Here is a 19,731-nt window from a genome sequence, read left to right on the forward strand (position 1 = left end):
TGCTCACTATTGAAGTTATGTGGCTCAGAAGCCAGTCATTATTTGTCTGTATTTTAACTGCATAAGGAAAGAATTAAATCCCATATGACCGCTTAGGGATTATCTAAGGATGATTTTTCAGAACTAAGTCTTCTTTTCTAAGTAAACACGAAACAACTGCTGTTTGTTCCCAGTTACCTTCTCCAATGTTTTCTTTCACCCTTGTTTTAAGCCTTAGTGCTGTTGTTCAGCATTACCTAGCTACCTCACTTAGAAGTTATTACCTTCTCACGCTACATGTAATAGGCCTAGTCTATTTTGTAACAGTTACAACATACTTCAGGAAAAAATGATAATAGACACAGAGGTATAACAACAGTCTCTTTACAATTATGTACCAAAAAAATGTAGTTACTCTTCTTTGATATTAATCCATTTGTTGAGAATAGGCCTTCAATTAAAGAATAGACACACCACAAAGCAGTACAGAATGTTTTTCTTCAGAGAATGTTTTCGAGTATTAGAGAACACAAGACCTAAGAGGACACATTGTTAAGAGTGGATGGTTCAAGGATATGTACATTTTAGTTCCATTCAAATTTTAAACATGAAGATGTAACACCTGTGTAAACCTTTCTTTGAAGACAGTCATTGGGGGTTTGTATCTGTTTTATAAAATACAGCCTTTATCTTAAGAATGTCTTTGATTCCCACTCTACACAGAGGTAAGTGCAAAAGTCTACACAACAAGCAGGACTTGTGAATAACGCATATAAAGAGTCTCAGAGTGCAAGTGAACTTAGTTTGACAAATTAGAAGATCAGGTATTTACAGCTCAGGCACCAATTTTTTATCAAATGCTACTGGACTCGCTGATCCCTGGAAAAAAAAATATTCTTCTATAAAAATGGTGAAGGGAAGTGCAACTCAGTTATATTACAAAACATGGTAACTAAAAAGAACAACAGTTGGCAAGGCCATTTCACACTGTGTCAAGGGTCTTACATCTCAGCTGTTACATGATATACTATAAATCCTAATGAACTAAACCACTTTTTCCAAAGGCAAACCTCATTAGAAACATTTTGTCTAGTATGAGTCCCAGGAACACTGCAATCTTCACACTTGAGAAAGAAAGAAGCTGGACCTTATTCAGTAATTTAAACAACAGAAAGAACACAACAGGTCTGGCTGATTTATTTTCAGCGTTGATTTTGGTGATTTTTCCTTTTCCTCCAAAAATGTATTTGACCAAAGGTGTTTTGGTTTAGTTTGGTTTTGGGTTTTGCGGTTGTTTGGGTTTGGTTTTTTTTTTTAAATACAAATGATGGGTTTGAAATTCAGAAATTCTTAAGTGCAAATTTGAGTCATGAATAAATTTTTGTACTACTATTTCTTTGCTCTCATTGTCAGTTAGTCACGTGGCATTTCTCCATGGATAAACTAAATGTGAAAAAAGTTTATTCTTCCAACTAAAAACTTTCCACAAACACTCTCAAGTCTTAAATGAATCTCTTTAAAAGGTATTAAGACAAATTTCTAAATAATTGCTTCTCTTTTTTTCCAAAGATGAAGGTTTGCATCCTTATCTAAATGAATTTTTGTAACACCTTTATTTACTATTAACATTCATATAACACACTTCTATCAGGCTCCTATCGCAATAAGCTCTGTAGTCCATAAAAATCCTCTTAACACAAAGTTTTAGCACATGAGGAACAACAGACACGAAAAACCAAAAAAATACACATGATAATGAAAGCCTCAAATTGTAACAAAAATTATGTTTAGAATAATGGTTTGGAATCTTAGTTCATGAAGTGCTTACCCAGGGTCAAAATGTAATGCTAAAATGTACAAAAAATCCCAACCCCTCAGTGAAAAGTAAGTATTTAATATTCTGAATTTCTATTATTTATTCAGCTATGTTTAATTAGGATTGTAGGCAAGTGACAGGTCACTGATTAGATTTTGGATGAAATTCAGTTAAACGAACAAGACATGGAAAACTATTGGACATGACTAAAAAAATATATCACCAGGAATTACAAATAATACTAAGAGATGCTGACTTATAGATAGCGCTGTGAGAGTGGTTGGATCCCACATGTGCTTAAGAGGGAGTTACAGGAGAAAATTCCAGGCGTCAGAGATAATTGGACTGGACTCCTGTGGACCTTTTAGGGAGTAAAGTCATTCGAGGCCAACAGCACCTAGGCAACCATATCAGTAATACCATATAAGGCTGAGATTATCTAAGTAACAGTATCTAAGTAACCCGAATCTGAGCATTAGACGTAGCAAAACTGTGACCTATGAGGAATGAGTAATTTGGGGTGGGTTGTTTATTTGGGAGGAGTCTGGGATGGAAAAACAGCAGTGTTAAGGTCAGCAAATACACAGGCCAGAAAAGGGAAAAAGGAAACAAGGAGGAAACTCATATTACCAGTGCTGCACAGAGGCATCTGTCAGACAGCCTGGGGTCTTATCGCTGCTCCTGGGGCAGGACAATAAACAAAACCTCTTCTTCTGACAATATCACAAAACTCAAACCTGGTTTTCTGGTCAGGAGAACTGGAGCAAGCAGGGTGTTCTTCCTGACAAGCAAGGGAATTGCTGGCTGGCACAAAAGTTTTGCTTGCTGTGCCTTGTACACCTGCCAGCACAGGGAGCTGCCCACTTCCTAACAGACTCTTAGTAAGTCTTAATATTCGCCACAAGCTTCAACTTCTTTCTTTGTTCTCTACTGGCTTGCCTTCTTTCCCTCGGTAAAAGTTATAGAAATCAGACAATGTGCACAATACACCAACTGCTTTATCTGATGAAAGATGATACCAATAAAGGTTTAAAGCAATGGCCATGTAGGCTCTGTAATTTTTTTTTTTTCCAGTTTAATTGTATTCTTCTTCAGGAGTATTTAAACAGAATGCTCTTTAAAATTTAAAGTTCATTATATAGTATTAGATTTAAGCAGGAGTCAGCAATGCCTGCTCATATTTTCATGTGTAGACCATGTTATACACAAAAATAACTTGGTAAATAAATTTAAAGGAGCTGATTTCTCTTTTGCAGTAACATGAAACTTTTCCCAATGCTACAGTGATAAATGCAATCAATGCTTATTTGTTTTCTAAGGAGGCATTGTAAAATGTTTTATCTTATTTTTTTTCATATGAAAAAATGCAAAAAGGTCTTAAACAAGAACTGAATTTGAATGATCCCTTTTAGTGTCTGTATAAGGCCAAAACAATACGTCATAGAGCTGAAAATTGTGCAGTCTATTTAAAAACAAACAAACAAAACCTCATATAGCAATCGTTTTTCATCACATTGTGTGATTACAATAACATTAGAAACTAAATGAAAAAGCTCTTATCTGGAGGAGAAGGAAAATAATTTTTAAAATGGAAAAAGACACAAAGAAAACAGACAGTGAGCAAGTGTTAACAAAAAAAAAAAACGTGAGGGAGGAACCATTTCAGCTGCATGCCTAACATGTTCTGTCAGTACAACTCACAAGTTGATTGTAAAAGCAATGTGCAGGATGAGGAAACTCTACCTTGCAATTCATCTGAATTTTATTTTAATAAAAAAGGTAATCATCCAAGCTTGTGATTCTTTAGCTACACCTGAACATAAAATGTAAAGCTTCATCCCAGAGGAATTTTCTTATTTATTGCATGGTTTGGTTGTGTGAGACATAAACCAGGTCTGTAGTAACAAGAATATTTTGGCAAGAGGGAAGAAAGTACACAAATACTGCTTTTAAACTGCCTCCTTCACTTGGGCTCAAGCTGATACACCAAGTTCACCTATCATTCCTTCTATCTGTCAGTCTACTGGCTCCCATTGCGACTTGAGCTGCAAACAAGTTGCTCAGCTCACAGGACAGGTAAGACCAAGCTGAATCATACTTTTGGTGAACTTCATCCCTACAGGCATAGATATGAATGGCACCCCACTGGTTTGAACTACCTCACCTCATCAGATCTTTACATATTTGAGTTTTTTTAACGCAAAGACACATATTTATGGTGTTTAAAATACTGCTTACATCAGCCCTGTTGATTCTGCTTAACTCCTAAAATCATAAGTCTGACTTGTAGGGCAAAGAAGTGCTCATCACACTCTAACTTTTCTTCCTACCTGACTGCCCACTAAAAAGCAAATCCTGTATGGGAAAAAAAAAAAATCTTCTCTAGAAATGTATCAATCTGTGAGCACAATGTAAATTAGTAAAGCTACGTATGCATGCCAAGTAGTTCTTACACTACCTGAATTCAGCCTTGACAAAATAAGAGAGTAGTTCAAAACACAGGTAAAGCAAGTTGTGAAGCCTTACTGGCTTTAGCTAAGTATGCTAAACCATGCAAATACCAAAGACTATAAACACAGTGTCAAAAAATACCAAAGAAACACACCTCTCCTTATGAGGTTTTGGTGGTTTTTCTTCCTTTCTGCACATCTTTGAACTGGACTAATCATTGCAGTCCATGGGACTGTCTTTCCCGTAGCTGTTCCCTGCCCCACCACTGTTTTTCTCCCTCCAAAACTGGTCTCCATCTTCCTTTGAAGCTCTTGACTTCTGTCACACTTGCAAAACCAGAGGCAGATATTTCCATCATCTACTGAATTAAATTACGCCAGACTGAATAAACACAATTATGGGATTTAGGGCCTCATAAACACCAGCCTAAGAAGGAACAGAGCAGCCAATGGCAGATTGCATTTCCCAATACAGCCATTGCAACCACAAGCTGTGTCAAGGAACTAAAGATGAAGAGTGCCTCTACAGACAATGAGGAAAAAAGCCTTTAAGCACTCAGATCTGCTCCCATCAGGCAAAAGGGCCTATTTAAATTTCTACCTTACAAATCCATAAATCGCTTCACAGGGACTTTTCTGCTTTCTCTCACATATCTGTTGCTAATCTGTTCCCACCAGACCTTCCTCAGGGCTCAGCCTTGCTCACCTCTTCTTCAAGGAGCATCCTCTGTAAAGCATACTCTAGGCTTGCCCCCAAAGACACCAGGAAGCTATCGGTTTTCTGTCCTTACAGAGATGCCATCCCATCTTCCTCTACCAGGCATCTGCCACAGCCTTTACAGCCTTCCAGCAGATCATGCCTATTGAAAGACCACACCTGAGGAAAAGCTCAGTAGCTGCTCTCCTGCACTAGCTTTCTTAAAGCCTTGTCTCTTATACAAGCTTCTAGTTAAACACAACTGGGCTTTTGTTTGCCAAAAGCGATGTCTAGCTATGGCCTGGGAACCCCTCTGCCAGTCAAGCACACTCCTCTGAGTCACTTCAAGGCCTAGCACAGCAACTAGTGCTTTTTTTAAGATCCAAGAAGTGGAGCAAAACACAAAAATGGAGCAGATGGGTACCGATGCTATTTATAACTATCGAAGCCTTAGCACTAGGTCCCTGAAGAAAAATACGTCACTACTTGAGGTGAGGCAGTAGGATGGTGCACAGCTGCCCCTTGCCCCACAAACTTCAGTGACGTACTTTAGGAACACACCGAAATCGCGGCAGGAAGAGGGCTCCGGGGAAGACACTGGAATTCCAGGCTTCAAAACGACAGGGAGTAATGCTTAGGATACAGTCCTGTGCTCCGGTGGTTCAACTGTCACGGCGGGAGGCATCTTCCCTGTTCGGGGCAAAGAGCCCTTGCTCTCCCTCACGGCGCGGCCCCCTCATGACAGCGCGGCCCCCTCATGACGGCGCGGCCCCCTCACGACGGCGCGGCCCCCTCACGACGGCGCGGCCCCCCACCCCCCCTCCCCCTGTTAGTCACGAGCGCCCCCTAGCGCGCCGCCGCGGAACTGGGTCAGGCGCCCGAAGTGTGCCGAGGGGGCGGGGCCGCGGCGCCGAAGGGCGAAGGGGGCGGGCGGGCTCCTCCCGCGTCGCGGCGTGGTGACGCCAGACGTCTGCGCGTGACGTCGCGGCGGCTTTCGTCCTGCTCCAGGTCTCGCCCTCGCCGCCCCTCGGACCGTCCCGGCCCGCCGCTCGTTCACTGCCGCCATGGCCAACGTGGCCGACACGAAGCTGTACGACATTCTGGGAGTGCCGCCCGGGGCCTCCGACAACGAGCTGAAGAAGGTGCGGGGAAGGGGCGGCGGCCGGCGCCCGGGGAGACCGGGCGGTAGAGCGGTGGGGGAGGGGAAACAGGCTCGCCGCCGGGCAGGGCCCCGTTGGGCGGTTGAGGCGGCCGGCGAGCGGCCCCGGGACCGGTGGGAAGCGAGGAGAGGGGAGCCGCAGGGCGGCCCCGCAGGCGAGGAGTGGAGCCTGGCGGCAGTGGCCGCGCGGCTGAGGCCTGCGAGGGGCAGGGTGCGGCGCCGGGGAAAGGCGCCCGGTGCCGCCTCAGCCCGCCGAGGTAGGCCGCGCCGCGGGGCCTCTAGAGCCCGGCTTGCGGGCAGGCACCGACGGAACGGGGCAGGCCGCGGGCAGCCCTTGGAGGAGAGGGCGAGCCGATGGGAGGAGGTAGTAACGCGGCCTGGCCGTGCTGTCCCAGTACCGGCTTCTGCGGGCGCCGCCGGGACTCTGCTTGTCTCGCCCCCGCAGCGCCGCGTCTCTCCGGCGCGGCAGAGCGATACTCGCAGCCCGCGAAAAGCTTTTCGGGTGTAAGAATTCTTGTGAAGGACCGGTAGGTTCTAAGTGGTGCCATTGTCTGCTGCACGTGCAGGCCTTAGTAAGGTTTCGTTTTACTCACATATTTGATGCCTCTCAGGCTGAAAGCGACAAGGTAAGGTAAACAAAGAAGGGAGGTGAAAACTTGGAGTGGGGTCATCAGTATAACGAGTCACTACATCCATTCCGTTCTGTAGAAATAAAACACTGTTTTGTAAAAGGCCTTAATGACCATTTACACGTGAGGCAGGGTAATTAACTAGACAGTTTACTAGCAGTGACCTGCTTCCGCTGATGGGTGGTGCTGGTATTAACAACTATGCGTTACCCATCATGCATGTGGCAGCCTAATTTGTGCGGGGATAGGCAACTGCAGTGTTGAAAGATTGTTAGAGGTGGAAGGCATGTAATGAGAAGATAGTGCTGTATGCCAAACACAAGCAAGAAGGATTTTTTTTTTTCCTTTACTAAATTATCTTAAAGATGTCAATGTCATGTGAGTATTTAAAATTGAAAGCAGTTTTCCACTTGGATGATCTGTGCTGCTCAATATTAAGTACTATATGATAAATAAAGTACTATATGATAAATCTATCATGGAATGTTAAGTTTTCAACTTCCTGCAAATAGCAAGAAGTTCAGCTGTGTGTTGTTGCCACTGAGAGGTCACATGAATGTTCTATTAATTTGTTATTTTAACTTATATAATAGTATAGGAAAGTGAAAACAAATAGATAATAGTTTAGTTAAAAGGGACTGAGAGAACAGGCATTAACACCTATTAGTTAAATGAACTTTATTGGAGTTATATTGTGGTGCCAATGTAGGCCTTGATTCTGGATCTGATTCTGATTAAATAAATAGTTGTAGCTTCCTTCTGGGCATGGGTGGTATTAAGAATTGCTCTAAACTGTAATCCTGTTACCAGCAAAGACATGAATGTTCTCTCTTTTAAAGATTACCACACAAGATTCTTTTTTCCAGGTTAGATAGTGTTCTGTTGGGTTTGTTGGGTTTTTTTTGTTAGATTCCTTAAAATATATGGGAGAAAAACATTATTATTACAGAGAATATAGATTTATGAAAGCCTGTACTTTGTTACTGGTGGGTATTTTGTTCTTTAAGCCCTATGAGATCTGTTTTTTACATTTACTGTGCTTTAGAATATTTCACTTTTAATATCAGTGTTCCATTTTTGTTTCACTAGTTTCTTAGAATTTTTCTTCATTGCATGTCAAAGGTACTCAGTTCTAGAAAAAGAGAACTTTTGGGAAGTCCACTTTAAGAACTAGGGTTTCAGTTGTTTGCAGCTGCATGATTGTAGCTTTTTTACTATGTATAATTTAAAAAAACCCTCAAAAGATGTCTGTGTACCATGTATTTTCTTACTCTCTGTCCCCTGATTGTTGCTGTAAAGTGTTTATGTGGAGTGGGGGAAGAGATGAGGTCTTTACTATCAAAAACTCAAATTGTAGGAGTGTTTGTCTATTGTGTTATTTGACTACACAAAGTATAAGCAAGACAGAGCAAATATTGCTGTAGAAAAAGTGATGGTCCTGAGAGTAGAAGTACTGTTTAAAAAAAAGCAATGCGAAAAATTTCTTCTAGAGAATTGGCTGTACTTACTTATTTTTCAGAACAATGAGGTTAAATAAAGGCAAAGATCTGTATATTTCTGCACATGTAATCTGTTGAAATGAGATGAAAACTCTTCCATTACTGATAGATAAGGAAGAATAAAATGGTTATTGTGAGAATTGACTGATAGGGTTGAATGATAAGCTGAGGCAGCCATTTTGTTGTTAATGTGTTGCTGTGACTGAGGTGAAAGACAAATGGGTTGAAACAAATTGTCATATTGTAGGTTTTGAGTAGATTTGATAGAGTAAGTCCTGTTAATGAAAATCCAGTGTGATTCTTCCTGTAAGGTAATGAAGATAAACAGAAAAACTAGTTCTAGCTATTGTGTGTGCTCTAGTTGTGTTCAAATCCAAGTATAGTTCATTTATGCATATACCAATGTCAGAAATTTTTTATGTAACATTTCAACATGTGAATGATTTCAGAACATTCATTTTTTCACTTTGCTTTATTAGGGTTTTCTTTCTTCTTGACAACGTTACTTGAGTTGCTTAGAAAAGAACTGATTAATCAAAATTAAAACTAATTGTGTAACTGTTTCAACTAGGCATACAGAAAGCTGGCCAAGGAATATCATCCTGATAAGAATCCAAATGCAGGGGACAAAGTAAGACTTCCTTTTTTTATATTCTTGAAGTTTGTTATTACTGTAGAATCCAAGGGACCAAATGCAGGCATTGGGGGCTTGCTGTTAGACATTGTTAAAAAATAACAACTGTGAGAGGGAATCCTATCTTGTCTACTTGCCAACCTCAAACCACATGAAAAAATGCAGCAGTTGACTGAGTCAAACTGGTTGAGATGGTAATGCTCTCTACATCTGCTGAGATGATGTCAGCTGGCACTGACATCTACATAGGTGGTTGAAAAATAGTAAGTGTTTTATGTTTTCCAACATGGAAAAAATATATTTGTGGAGGCTCCTGAAACTGCTGCAGTATAAAACAAATTACATATGCAGGAAGGTTGAATTAGAATTGTTATGCTATTTGCAATTAAAGAAAAAAACCCCTCAAAACTGATTGAGCTGGTTCTCTTTTTAACAGAACTGAGGTTCTTACTGCTTAGAGGTGAGCAGAGACTGAAAAGATATTAATTTGGTTCAAAGGCAATGTTAATATGCATTTTAAGTTAATTGTTAGTGTATTTTAAGTGACTAACATATCTTGAAGTCTTTGTCATTAGTATGTAACTGGGGGATTTTGGGTTTTTTTGCAATATTGTACACTTGGTGGTGTTCTTCAGTTTGGTTTTTTGTTTGTAAGAAAACTGTCTTGTGCTAGACACTGTAAAGAACAAAATCAATGACAGTTTGGAATAAAATGTAATATCGTATGATACAAGGTAATATAACTAAGCCCAAGTCTGACTTCTAAGTCTTGCATGTTAGAAGGAGAATGAAAAACTATTTTGAATTTCTAAATTATCATACACTGTTTTGACTCTGTTCTTCTAGTTCAAAGAAATAAGCTTTGCCTATGAAGTATTGTCAAATCCAGAGAAACGTGAGCTATATGATAGATATGGAGAACAGGGTCTTCGAGAAGGTAGTGGTGGAAGCAGTGGAATGGACGATATTTTCTCCCATATCTTTGGTGGTGGATTGTTCAATTTCATGGGTGGTCAGAGTAGAAGTCGTAATGGTAGAAGAAGAGGAGAAGATATGATGCATCCACTCAAGTGAGTATCTTAATACATAAATTTGTGCTTTCAAGCTTTCTTGATCAGTACTTTGCTATGTTGTATTGTTGACATACTTTTTTAGTTGACAGATTCTGCAGTCTGCATTTGCTTTTCAGACCTGTGTGTCTTGTAGCCCAGAAGGCAGTCATGTTGAGTTACTTTTCACAGTTGATTGATCTTATAGACTACCCTAATTTTTTTGTTTGCTATTAGCCTGTGGATACTTTGTGAGCATTATTTTCCTTGATTTTGCTCCTTAGTTATGTTTGGAAGTTTTAATCTGGAAAAGCATTCAACAACCAAGTATTACCCTCAGCTGGGTTCTTAGGGAAGCAGAGGTACTAAGGCTCTGAGAAGACTTCAGTTGACCTGCATTTGTAGCGTAATACCTGCTGAAACTAAAGTTGAACTGTGTAATTACTGGAAAATGTGTGGTGGGTTTGGTTTACTGTTTGGGATTTTTTAAAGCCATGCTGGAATATCACATCTAATTGTGTTTTGTAGATCTCTGCTTGCAATCCTGATTGGCTTTTTGCCTGCCGAGCAGGTTCTTTCTGAGTTTTGAAGTTAAACTGACAAACAGTGCTTAGTGAAGTCTGTGTACTTTTAAACGCACACTGTATTATTAATTACCTGTGGCTTTGTACACAGTGATGCCAGGCAACCTTTTCTCAATACATTGAGTTGAAATTTCTATCCACTAACAAACCTTTTTAGGAGAAACAGTAAATGTGTTCATAAACTTCTATCAATATTATGAAGGTTTTTGGAGTTTGATAGTGTATTCAAGAGCTTCCAAAAAACCGGAAACGCAAGTAAATCTAAAGGAATTAAGTGGCCTTGGGGACCTGCTAACCCCTCCCAACTAATAGGTGTTGTGTATATGTTCATATGTATGCATTGTATAAATATTGTCAGGACTGTCTAGAAAGGTTTGTTTTTTACCTGCCTGGTAGAACTGGAAAAAAAACCTCAACTATTACTACATAATAAAACCTAAAATGCCAGATCAGCTTGTTTCCTATTGAGAAACACAAGCCAATCCTATCTGCTTTCTTCAGATTAAATAACAGCTTTTCACCAAAACTGTTAAGGATTATGTGTGTATTTTTGTATGTATGGAATTGTTTTCAGTGACTGTCAAAACTAAAATGGTGCTTTAAAAGTCTCATTTTAATGACAGATTTAAGGAGTTTATGAAGATATTTTTCTTTATTTGTCCCAGGCAAGTATTTTAATTACATGGGGAGAGTAAGTTGTTAAATAACCCAGGAGAAATGCTTTATTTTTTTAGAGTCTCTTTAGAAGATCTGTATAATGGAAAGACAACTAAACTACAACTTAGCAAGAATGTCCTTTGTAGTGCATGTAATGGGTAAGTTTGTTTATATTTTTGAATATTTAAAAAAGATGTATGTGAAGAGGATGAGGCAACACCTTTTTTTCTGTAGTGTCCAGTGATAGGACTAGGATTGATGGATATAAGCTTGAACACAAAAAGTTCCACTTAACCTCCAGAGAAGGAAACTCCACACCCTCCCCAGGCAGCCTGTGCCAGGGCTCCCTCCCTCTTACAGTAAACAACTTACTCCTTGAGTTTATCAAAACAATGCATTCCAGTGTGACCTGGTCTAGGTGGACCTGCTTTAGCAGGGGAGAGGAACTAGATGATCTTTAGGGGTCCTTTCCCACCCCTGCCATTTTGTGGTATTTGAGTTACCAGAGCCTGCTGTCAGACTAGAAAATTGTGGAACTTGAGTGATACTGTTGATGATGTTGGAACTATTCAATGGCATTGTTTGGTGAGACAGTGGGGAGAGAGAACCTAATTATAATTGGCATTGCAGTTAGGCATGTTAACCTACTGATGTATGGGTGGGGGTTGGAGTGGGGTTTTTTTTTGTATCTCTGAAAATCTTTATTTTCATGCAACTGGTGTTTTCTATTCTAGGCAGGGAGGGAAGGCTGGAGCTGTTCAGAAATGTAATGCTTGTCGGGGTAGAGGTGTACGTATCATGATCAGACAGCTGGCTCCTGGAATGGTTCAGCAGATGCAGTCTGTATGCTCTGACTGCAATGGAGAAGGTAGGCCAAACTATTCTATGTCACTAAATGCATTTAGTTGGATCGAACTTCCTGGTTAAATCTTAGGAGGAATTAATCCCAGACAATTTTGCACCTGCCTAGTCAGTTGGGAATCGGTCTGATGTCCACATGGAAAAATCACTTACTTAGAACAGCAACAAGATTTACGGTGTTTATGTGCTAAAAAGCAGCCTGGAAGCTTGAAGAGTAGGGATTAATTGTTTCTAAAAACACGTAGATGTGGATATTGCTGTTACTCCTGTGTTAAATTAAATAACAAGATACTTTGTTTTAGGAGCTTTTTGTCCTAATGTTCAAGGACAAGTCTAGGTTAAGAATGAAAACGTGAAGTTGGATTTTAACTTCTTCAAAGTAAGATGATGACGTTTGCTGAATTGGTTGGTTTTAGGGATCTGTACTTACTGTGCGACTGACTCCTTTTTGGATCTTCTGTAGTTGACAGAGTAGTGACATCACCTTGTAGATGATTTTGCTCTTCAATACTCTGAAGTTACAGAGAGTTGTATTTTGTGACTTGTCAAAACATTTTCATAAATTATGTTGTCTTTGAACATCTTGTTTACACATTTTACATATCTAACCTACGGATGAAATTACTTCAACTGCATTGTGATGTTATATTTTGTTTCACAGAAACTTGGTTTAAGCTGGCAAGTTTAATGTCTTAAGCCAAGTGTATCCGTTTGTGGTACTTAGGGCAGTATTGGAAATAAGTGCTGGGATTCATACGTGCACCTAGTGCGTATGACCTAGTCTTTTGGTTACTCTGAATAAAGACAATAGCTTACTTGAAAAACTAAAGGTGAAGTGGAATGGAAAATTTTGCTGTTTTGGTTAGTTGAACTCCACTTTACTGGGAAAAATGGTTGCCTTGCTAGAGGTAACGAAGAATGTGAAACACTGTTCAGTTTCAGAGTTTAAAAGTGAAATCCCTTACGTGTCAGGGGTTTTTTTTTGGTGCTGTTTTTCTGTGTGTAGGAGAACCTGTATATTCTTGCATGAAACTGATTTGACCAGCTCTCATCCCTCCATTTTGTATGCAACACTAGTTCTACTGGCTGCATTTACATAGTACTTTATTGTGGTGGTGCTATAGTAGAAAATGTAGCTGTCAGTGAACAGAACCTAGTAACCCTTTTTTCACCAATATTAACAGAAGCAGAACTAAGCTTCCTAAATTCATTGAAATAATTTGAAATGTGTGTTCTGACTTCTAAGAGGGGGATTATGCTTCAGTTTGGTTGTAGCTTCATCCTTTTTCTTATAGCTGTAATCCTCCAGCCCAACAAGGAATGGAAAAGGAGGCTTTTTTTTCCCACAGTAGTAAGTTGAGTGGGAAGGATACTGAAGTCAAATTAAGTTTTAAGGAACACTAGAAGCTATAGACAAAGTCATGTTTTATCCTTCTCTAAAACACCCTGTTTTCACAATCGTGGATAAGACAGCTTGGAAGGTTATGTGTGTGTTTGTCATGTTGTCTTCTCCACCCTCCCACCCACCCCCCTTTTTTTTTTGTTGCCCCTCAGCTAGGTTAATTTGAGCCTGACTTTCCTTTCCTGAGGAATTAATAAAGCAACATATAAGTCACTACTCATGTTGCACATATTCTTCAGCCTATATTAATTTTTTTTCTTCAGATTAAGAGACAATTATGAGGAAATCTGTGAACTGAAAATTTCTCTCTTTAGGTGAAGTAATTAATGAAAAAGACCGCTGTAAAAAATGTGAAGGGAAGAAAGTGATCAAAGAGGTAAAAATACTTGAAGTCCATGTAGACAAAGGCATGAAACATGGACAAAGAATTACATTCAGTGGAGAAGCAGATCAGGCTCCAGGTGTGGAACCAGGTGATATTGTCCTCTTACTCCAAGAAAAGGAGAATGAGGTAATGCTTTTGAGTTTATATTTTAAATGCCTTTTATCCTAGTCTTTAATATTTAAGTGATGTAGATGGCTGTTCATTTTAAAGTAATTCATATCATTGCAGCTCTGGGAGTGAATAGCTTTGAATAGATTTATAGCAAGTAACGGGGCTTTAATGGTGAGGCAGAACAAACTTTACAAGTCTATAGTCATAGACCATGCAGAGTCTGCTGCTGCTTCCTAACACAAATACAAGTTAGCTTTCTCAGGTAAGCTTAGGCTGGCTTTGATCCAGTGGACACAGTGAAGAGTCATTCAGGATGTTAACTTCAGTCTGCTTTGCTTGGGATGCTAACAAAATGATAGGTGTTGCTTTTTTTTAATGTTTGGTGACAGAGCAAGGAACTCTTATTAAGATTCCGAGATGGTGGTTTCCATCTCTGCCACTGGGGTGGTGGAAATATATCAGAATGCTGTTGTTACTAATGCATTTAACAAAACAAAGAGACATGTTTGTCGTATAGTAGTTTAAGACTCAGACTTGAATTAAATACTGTAATTTATCTTTTTCTTTGTTACAACTCCTTTAGGGCAGAGTTGAGGTGATTGCTTCTTTTTTTAAAAAATGTTTTTGTTTACAGAAGTCAGATATTAGTAGTGATTAAATAAGAAATGCTGTGGAAAAAATGCCAAATGGAATGATAGGTGGTGGGGGAGGTTCTGTTGTGGCACAAAGAATAGCATTGGGTACAAATTTAAATTCCAGTCACATATTAAGGAGATACTGTTGGTTACCTGAAAATTAAGTTCTTTGTAAGCTTTTCAAAGCTGTCTCAAGGACTACTAATTTGTCAATCAGTTTTGCATAGTTCTTTACACATTCTTTTTTCTTGTGTAATACTGGTTGTAATGTGGCATCACATTTGATTTTGGCTATGATAACGGAGAAAGTCTGTAAGCATACAAAGCAGTCAGATGTGCTTGACAGCACATTCCAGATGGTGAATACCACTTCTGTTGTCTTCTAATGAACTACATCTAGTTTTACAGTATCAACAGATCTGAAAAATACTGCACCTTGTATCCTAGTGAGTAAAACTAGACTGGCCTTTAGTGTTGTTAAAATTTCCCTTGAGGTGGAAGTCATGGTTCTGCCAGTGGATAAAGCTTAGGTTTATTCCAATTAAGAGTCCTGAGTGTAATGGCTTAAAGATGACTTATGACATCTGTAAACTTGTAGATCAGAGCTCTGAAACAGATAATGCATGGTGACTAGTTAAATGGTAGGAAACGAAGCTGTGGTTTTTGTACTCTGAGCAGGGGAAGTAGTGTCAAACTGGCATCAATTTTGTTTATAGGTTGCTTGTGTAGAAGATCTTAGGGATAAGTGAGGACTGCTGCTATACAGGCCTTCTTTTTAAATTTGGACCTCCTTCGTAGTATATAGTGTGGTTTGTCATAGATGGCACTTTCATCAGGCACAAACTGTCCCAGGCATGTTAAGCTATTTGAATTAACAGAATCAAGTCAACTTTTAATGAAAGCTGTTGTTCTGACATTTAAGAATAATTAATAAATGAATTCTAAGTAATGAGTCTTGTGAAGATAGGATTATAGGACTAGAAAAGATATCTCCTGTTTTGGGGTTTTTTTAGGTATTCCAGCGGGATGGGAATGACTTGCACATGACACACAAGATTGGACTAGTTGAAGCACTGTGTGGATTTCAGTTCACATTTAAGCACCTTGATGGACGTCAAATTGTGGTTAAATATCCTCCTGGAAAAGTAATTGAGCCAGGTAAGCTTGACCTCATAAGGGCTCTTTTGACTGCTTTTGTGATTCTTGAACATTTAATCCCATTCCTGTCCTGTTAACCAGGCTACAGAAATGGACAGAATTATATACAGAGAGATTTGTTCTGAAGTAGCACTCTCCAGCTTACTTGTTTGAATTACAGGTTGTGTTCGTGTAGTCAGAGGTGAAGGGATGCCACAGTATCGCAATCCTTTTGAGAAGGGAGATCTTTACATTAAATTTGATGTTCAGTTTCCTGAAAATAACTGGATTAGCCCAGAAAAGCTTTCAGTAAGTAGTTTCTCTAATATAAATATGATGGTCTTACCTGACAGTAAATGCAAAATGTGTGTGGTGTACTTCACTTGCCTTTTTCAGTGCTTAAATTTAGATGCAAGTACAGGTATTGTTTTAACATTGTTTATGGGCAACATGTAACTTGAAAATATCCATTGGAATATGATTTTGTGGAACCTGCTTAAGAACTGTGCAGATGTTGGGCAGACAAGGGCAGAAGAATCTTCCTGCTGCGGTGTGATAAATTTTTGGAGTGCAGCTGTAGTTACTGATTGCACTTTTGGTTGATAAGTGAAGCTGTTCTTGCAGTTGATACAAATACTTTGGATACTTTTAAGTGACTATGCTCTTTGGGGTTTACATCAGCTTAGGCTTCTAAACCAAACCTGCTCTGAGACTAAGTCCTGAAGCTGTGAGAAACTGGTCACTTTACTTAGCAGCTGTAGATGCAGTACTGAATACACTTTTCTTTTTGTGTCAGGAACTCGAAGATCTTCTGCCAGCTAGACCAGAATTTCCCAATGTAATTGGTGATGCAGAAGAGGTAGATCTTCAAGAATTTGATACCACTCGTGGTTCAGGTGGTGGCCAGAGACGTGAAGCTTATAATGATAGTTCTGATGAAGAAAGTAGCCATCATGGACCTGGGGTACAGTGTGCCCATCAGTAAACGTTTGTCTAAAAAGTTGCACAAGGATTTTCTTTCAAATTTTGCCTGACTTGTTTTCAACAATCCAACTGGATTGTATAAGTAATCCAGATGAACCAATGGACATCTATTGCTGTATGTGTAACTTTTAAATTGGTCTATAGTATCTACAGAGTGTAATTTAAACTAACCACAAGCTTACATCTTCATTTTGACTGTGTAGCAGAATAAAGCACTTGAAAGGAAGACGAGACTCCTTTTCACATGGGTTTTAAGTTTGTCCTCGTATCTGTGCTTGATTTTTACCAGTTTTGTGTAGATTTTAAGTTTCATATTTTAAATTCAAATTCTACATTGTAAAGTTTGTGTACAATTTGTCTTGAGGCTTGGTATTTGGCTGCACCTGCGTAAGCTGCTACAAGTAGAATAAAGAATTTCATAGCCTGTATCTATCATCTAGATGCATGGTAAATGGGCTTTGCACATAATGGTTTAGAGCTGACTGGGAACAATGGAAGATGAAAATAGAAGTGGTTGTAAGTTTTTTCTACCATCTTGTGAACGGTTTCTGAAATTAAATAAAAGCAGTTGGTGTATAATATATTTCTTTTGCCTTGTAACTCTTACTTTTCCAGTGGCTTTAACTACTCTGTGTACAAAGACTGTGTGGATGGTAGACACTTTATAAACGTGGACGCTGAAGCTGCTTTAAGACTAGATTGCAGTTAGGTAATGATTGTGTAGCACATCTGAAAGTCTTTTTTTGAAATGAGATATGAGAAATGGGCCTGGGGAAGGCTTGCAGCCATGTCTCTCTTGTATGAAGAAAACAAGGATATCTGAGTTCAATCTGAAGAAAACAAAAACTTTTAAATGCTGATAAAATACCAAAATGATGGTGTCTTTCTCTCAGCCTTTGAATCAAATTCAAAACCTGAGTTAGCCTTAGAGATGACCTTACCAATTTTTAACAAATATTTGTGAAAATGAACATTATGCCTGGCCACTTGTGGTTGCATTTACAGTTTATAAAGTGGTTGAGATTAGTGTTGCTCTTGACAAAAACTTTTGACCTGGAAACATACTAAATGTAGATGGCTTTATTACTTTCCCAGTAGTTTGCATTTCCTTTTCTAACTCATTAAGACATAAGTTTTCCAGCTTCATTTATGTTCCTTTTTATATACTTTTAATTGATAAAAATACTACAACAAAGAAGAAATTGTTATTTCAATTATGAGGTACAGTTAGTTATCCAAGCCTTTTGTTGCAGTGTTAAGGAACATGCATGAACTTTGGTTGGTAAGCTGCTTCTCTATAGTGGTTTCTGTCTCTGTTGGAGTGAGGAAGTTGAAAGATGCCTTTACTTTTCTTTACAAATAAGTGTGACATGTTTAATAATTACTCAGTTCTTGACACTTTACCCATGAGGTTGTAGGGGCAAACCTCAAGGATTTCCTTGTGCTTGGGTAGGCATTGGCATTTGAAGTGTTGCTGAACATCCTTGTTACAGACACTAAAACTGAAGCAAGAATAAATACTGTTTGACTTGTGTTTCAGTACTGCCTTTTTGTGCTGTGTCATTCTAATCTAGTGAATCTTTGTTTTCATTTATTAAAACTTCAAGTTGCTTTTCATGAAGCCCTGGTTACATGTTGCTCCATTCTCATGTTAAGTTGTAATGCTTAAACAATTAAAATGCCTGTTTTCTGCTTGTAAGTAGTAGCTTTAGGATTTACCTCCTTTGAAAAAAGAGTTCTATACTCAACTTTTTCTTTCCTTACTTTCACATTGCTTAAGGAGAGGAGTGTAGAGAGAGAGGAAGGGATTTATGGTGATGTTTTGGATAGTGATCAACTTCCCATCCTCCCTTCAGTGTGCTCTGTAGTGTGAGTTGGTCAAGTTCTGTTTCAATGCAATCTCAGGACTAAGGCTCTTCACAACAGCATCTTTCAATGAGTGAGGCCTTTGGTGTTGCCCTTTCATATGTATCTCTTGCTCTCTTAAGAGAGTATCCCTTTAAGCAGTTAGTGTAGAAAAAACCTGACAAACTAACAGTCTACATACACTGTCTTGGTTTCAGTATTGAAGTTGCAAGTAGTATTACTAGAGTTACTAACTCTATAGTAGTTGACTGAAGTTCAGTGCTAAACATAGCTGTTAATGCTTTAACTGGGCCATAATGACTGTCCTATGAATACTGAAATAAACAAGAGTGTTGTCAGTAATAAACAGCTGCAACTAGTGCTCTGTCTGTTGGGGAAGAAGAAAACACAAACACCAGAAGGGTATTAGAACCATTTTTTAGTTGACATGTTTTATTATTTCTAATATTGGCCTCAGGAAACTGAAAGGAAAAAAGCCCTCAAGTGTTGCCGAGCTTATTTTGTGACAGAAATGGGTATGTGTTTTCAGTGACTAAAACTGACATCAAGTTGAATCTCAAAAGTCTTATCTGTCCTCCTGTGTGCATTTAATTTACCACAGTATGCAGTGACCACGTACTCATCAGGTACTGGCACTGGTGTGGTTCTTGCTTACATAAGCAATGAGGCTATATTCTCCTGAGAAGTATGTTTGCAAACACGTTAATCAGTTGAAGAAAGACTGCTGATGTTTAAAAAAAAATTAACCGTGTCAACAACTTACCTGTTAGTATCCTGCAATTTGTTAGTCTTCTAAAGAGGAGAATTATTTTATAATCATAAACCTATAACTTCCCATTCTGATACCAGTATAAAGTTCAATCACAGTCACACTGTGAGGCATTAATTGCATGCCTTTCTTACCACATCTCTGTGACCATGCAGGAGTCTTTGTGCTTCAGTACAGTGTACATCCTTTGAATTTGCTGTTGTGTTAGGGCCTAGAAACACCTTCCCAGCTCTTAGTGGCAGTCTTTTAGTCACCAAAAGAAAACCCAAACAAACAGTCTCTCAATTGCGACTCAGACTGCTTTAGCAAGAGTAGGCTCCATTTGTTTCTTTAAGTGAAGCAAGTATGGAAGCAGAAGGAAACTAATCTAGATTTCATTCTTAAACCATTGTTTTAAAGAGTGCAAGTGTCTTTCCTACCATCCTTTA

The 19,731-nt window shown here is 39.1% G+C and overlaps 1 protein-coding gene across 1 annotated transcript; it reads left to right on the forward strand.

The window, feature by feature from the left end:
- The first annotated feature begins 5,903 nt into the window (after positions 1–5,903).
- DNAJA2 (DnaJ heat shock protein family (Hsp40) member A2) lies at positions 5,904–17,251 on the forward strand. Its single transcript, XM_062007307.1, has 9 exons — positions 5,904–6,084; positions 8,801–8,860; positions 9,710–9,933; positions 11,231–11,311; positions 11,888–12,021; positions 13,731–13,927; positions 15,561–15,705; positions 15,866–15,993; positions 16,481–17,251. The coding sequence occupies exons 1-9, from the start codon at positions 6,007–6,009 to the stop codon at positions 16,667–16,669; spliced, it is 1,236 nt and encodes a 411-aa protein (XP_061863291.1). The 5' UTR covers positions 5,904–6,006; the 3' UTR covers positions 16,670–17,251.
- Positions 17,252–19,731: the final 2,480 nt, after the last annotated feature.

Source organism: Colius striatus, chromosome 14, assembly GCF_028858725.1.
Source record: "Colius striatus isolate bColStr4 chromosome 14, bColStr4.1.hap1, whole genome shotgun sequence".
Lineage (NCBI taxonomy): Eukaryota > Metazoa > Chordata > Aves > Coliiformes > Coliidae > Colius > Colius striatus.

What these genes read in the sequence shown, in the direction of transcription:
- DNAJA2 (XM_062007307.1), top strand. Translation starts at nt 6,007, where the DNA reads ATGGCCAACGTGGCCGACACGAAGCTGTACGACATTCTGGGAGTGCCG. An exon ending in ATCCAAATGCAGGGGACAAA is followed by an intron (nt 8,861 to 9,709) that starts GTAAGACTTCCT and finishes CTGTTCTTCTAG; the next exon opens with TTCAAAGAAATAAGCTTTGC. An exon ending in TCCAAGAAAAGGAGAATGAG is followed by an intron (nt 13,928 to 15,560) that starts GTAATGCTTTTG and finishes GGGTTTTTTTAG; the next exon opens with GTATTCCAGCGGGATGGGAA.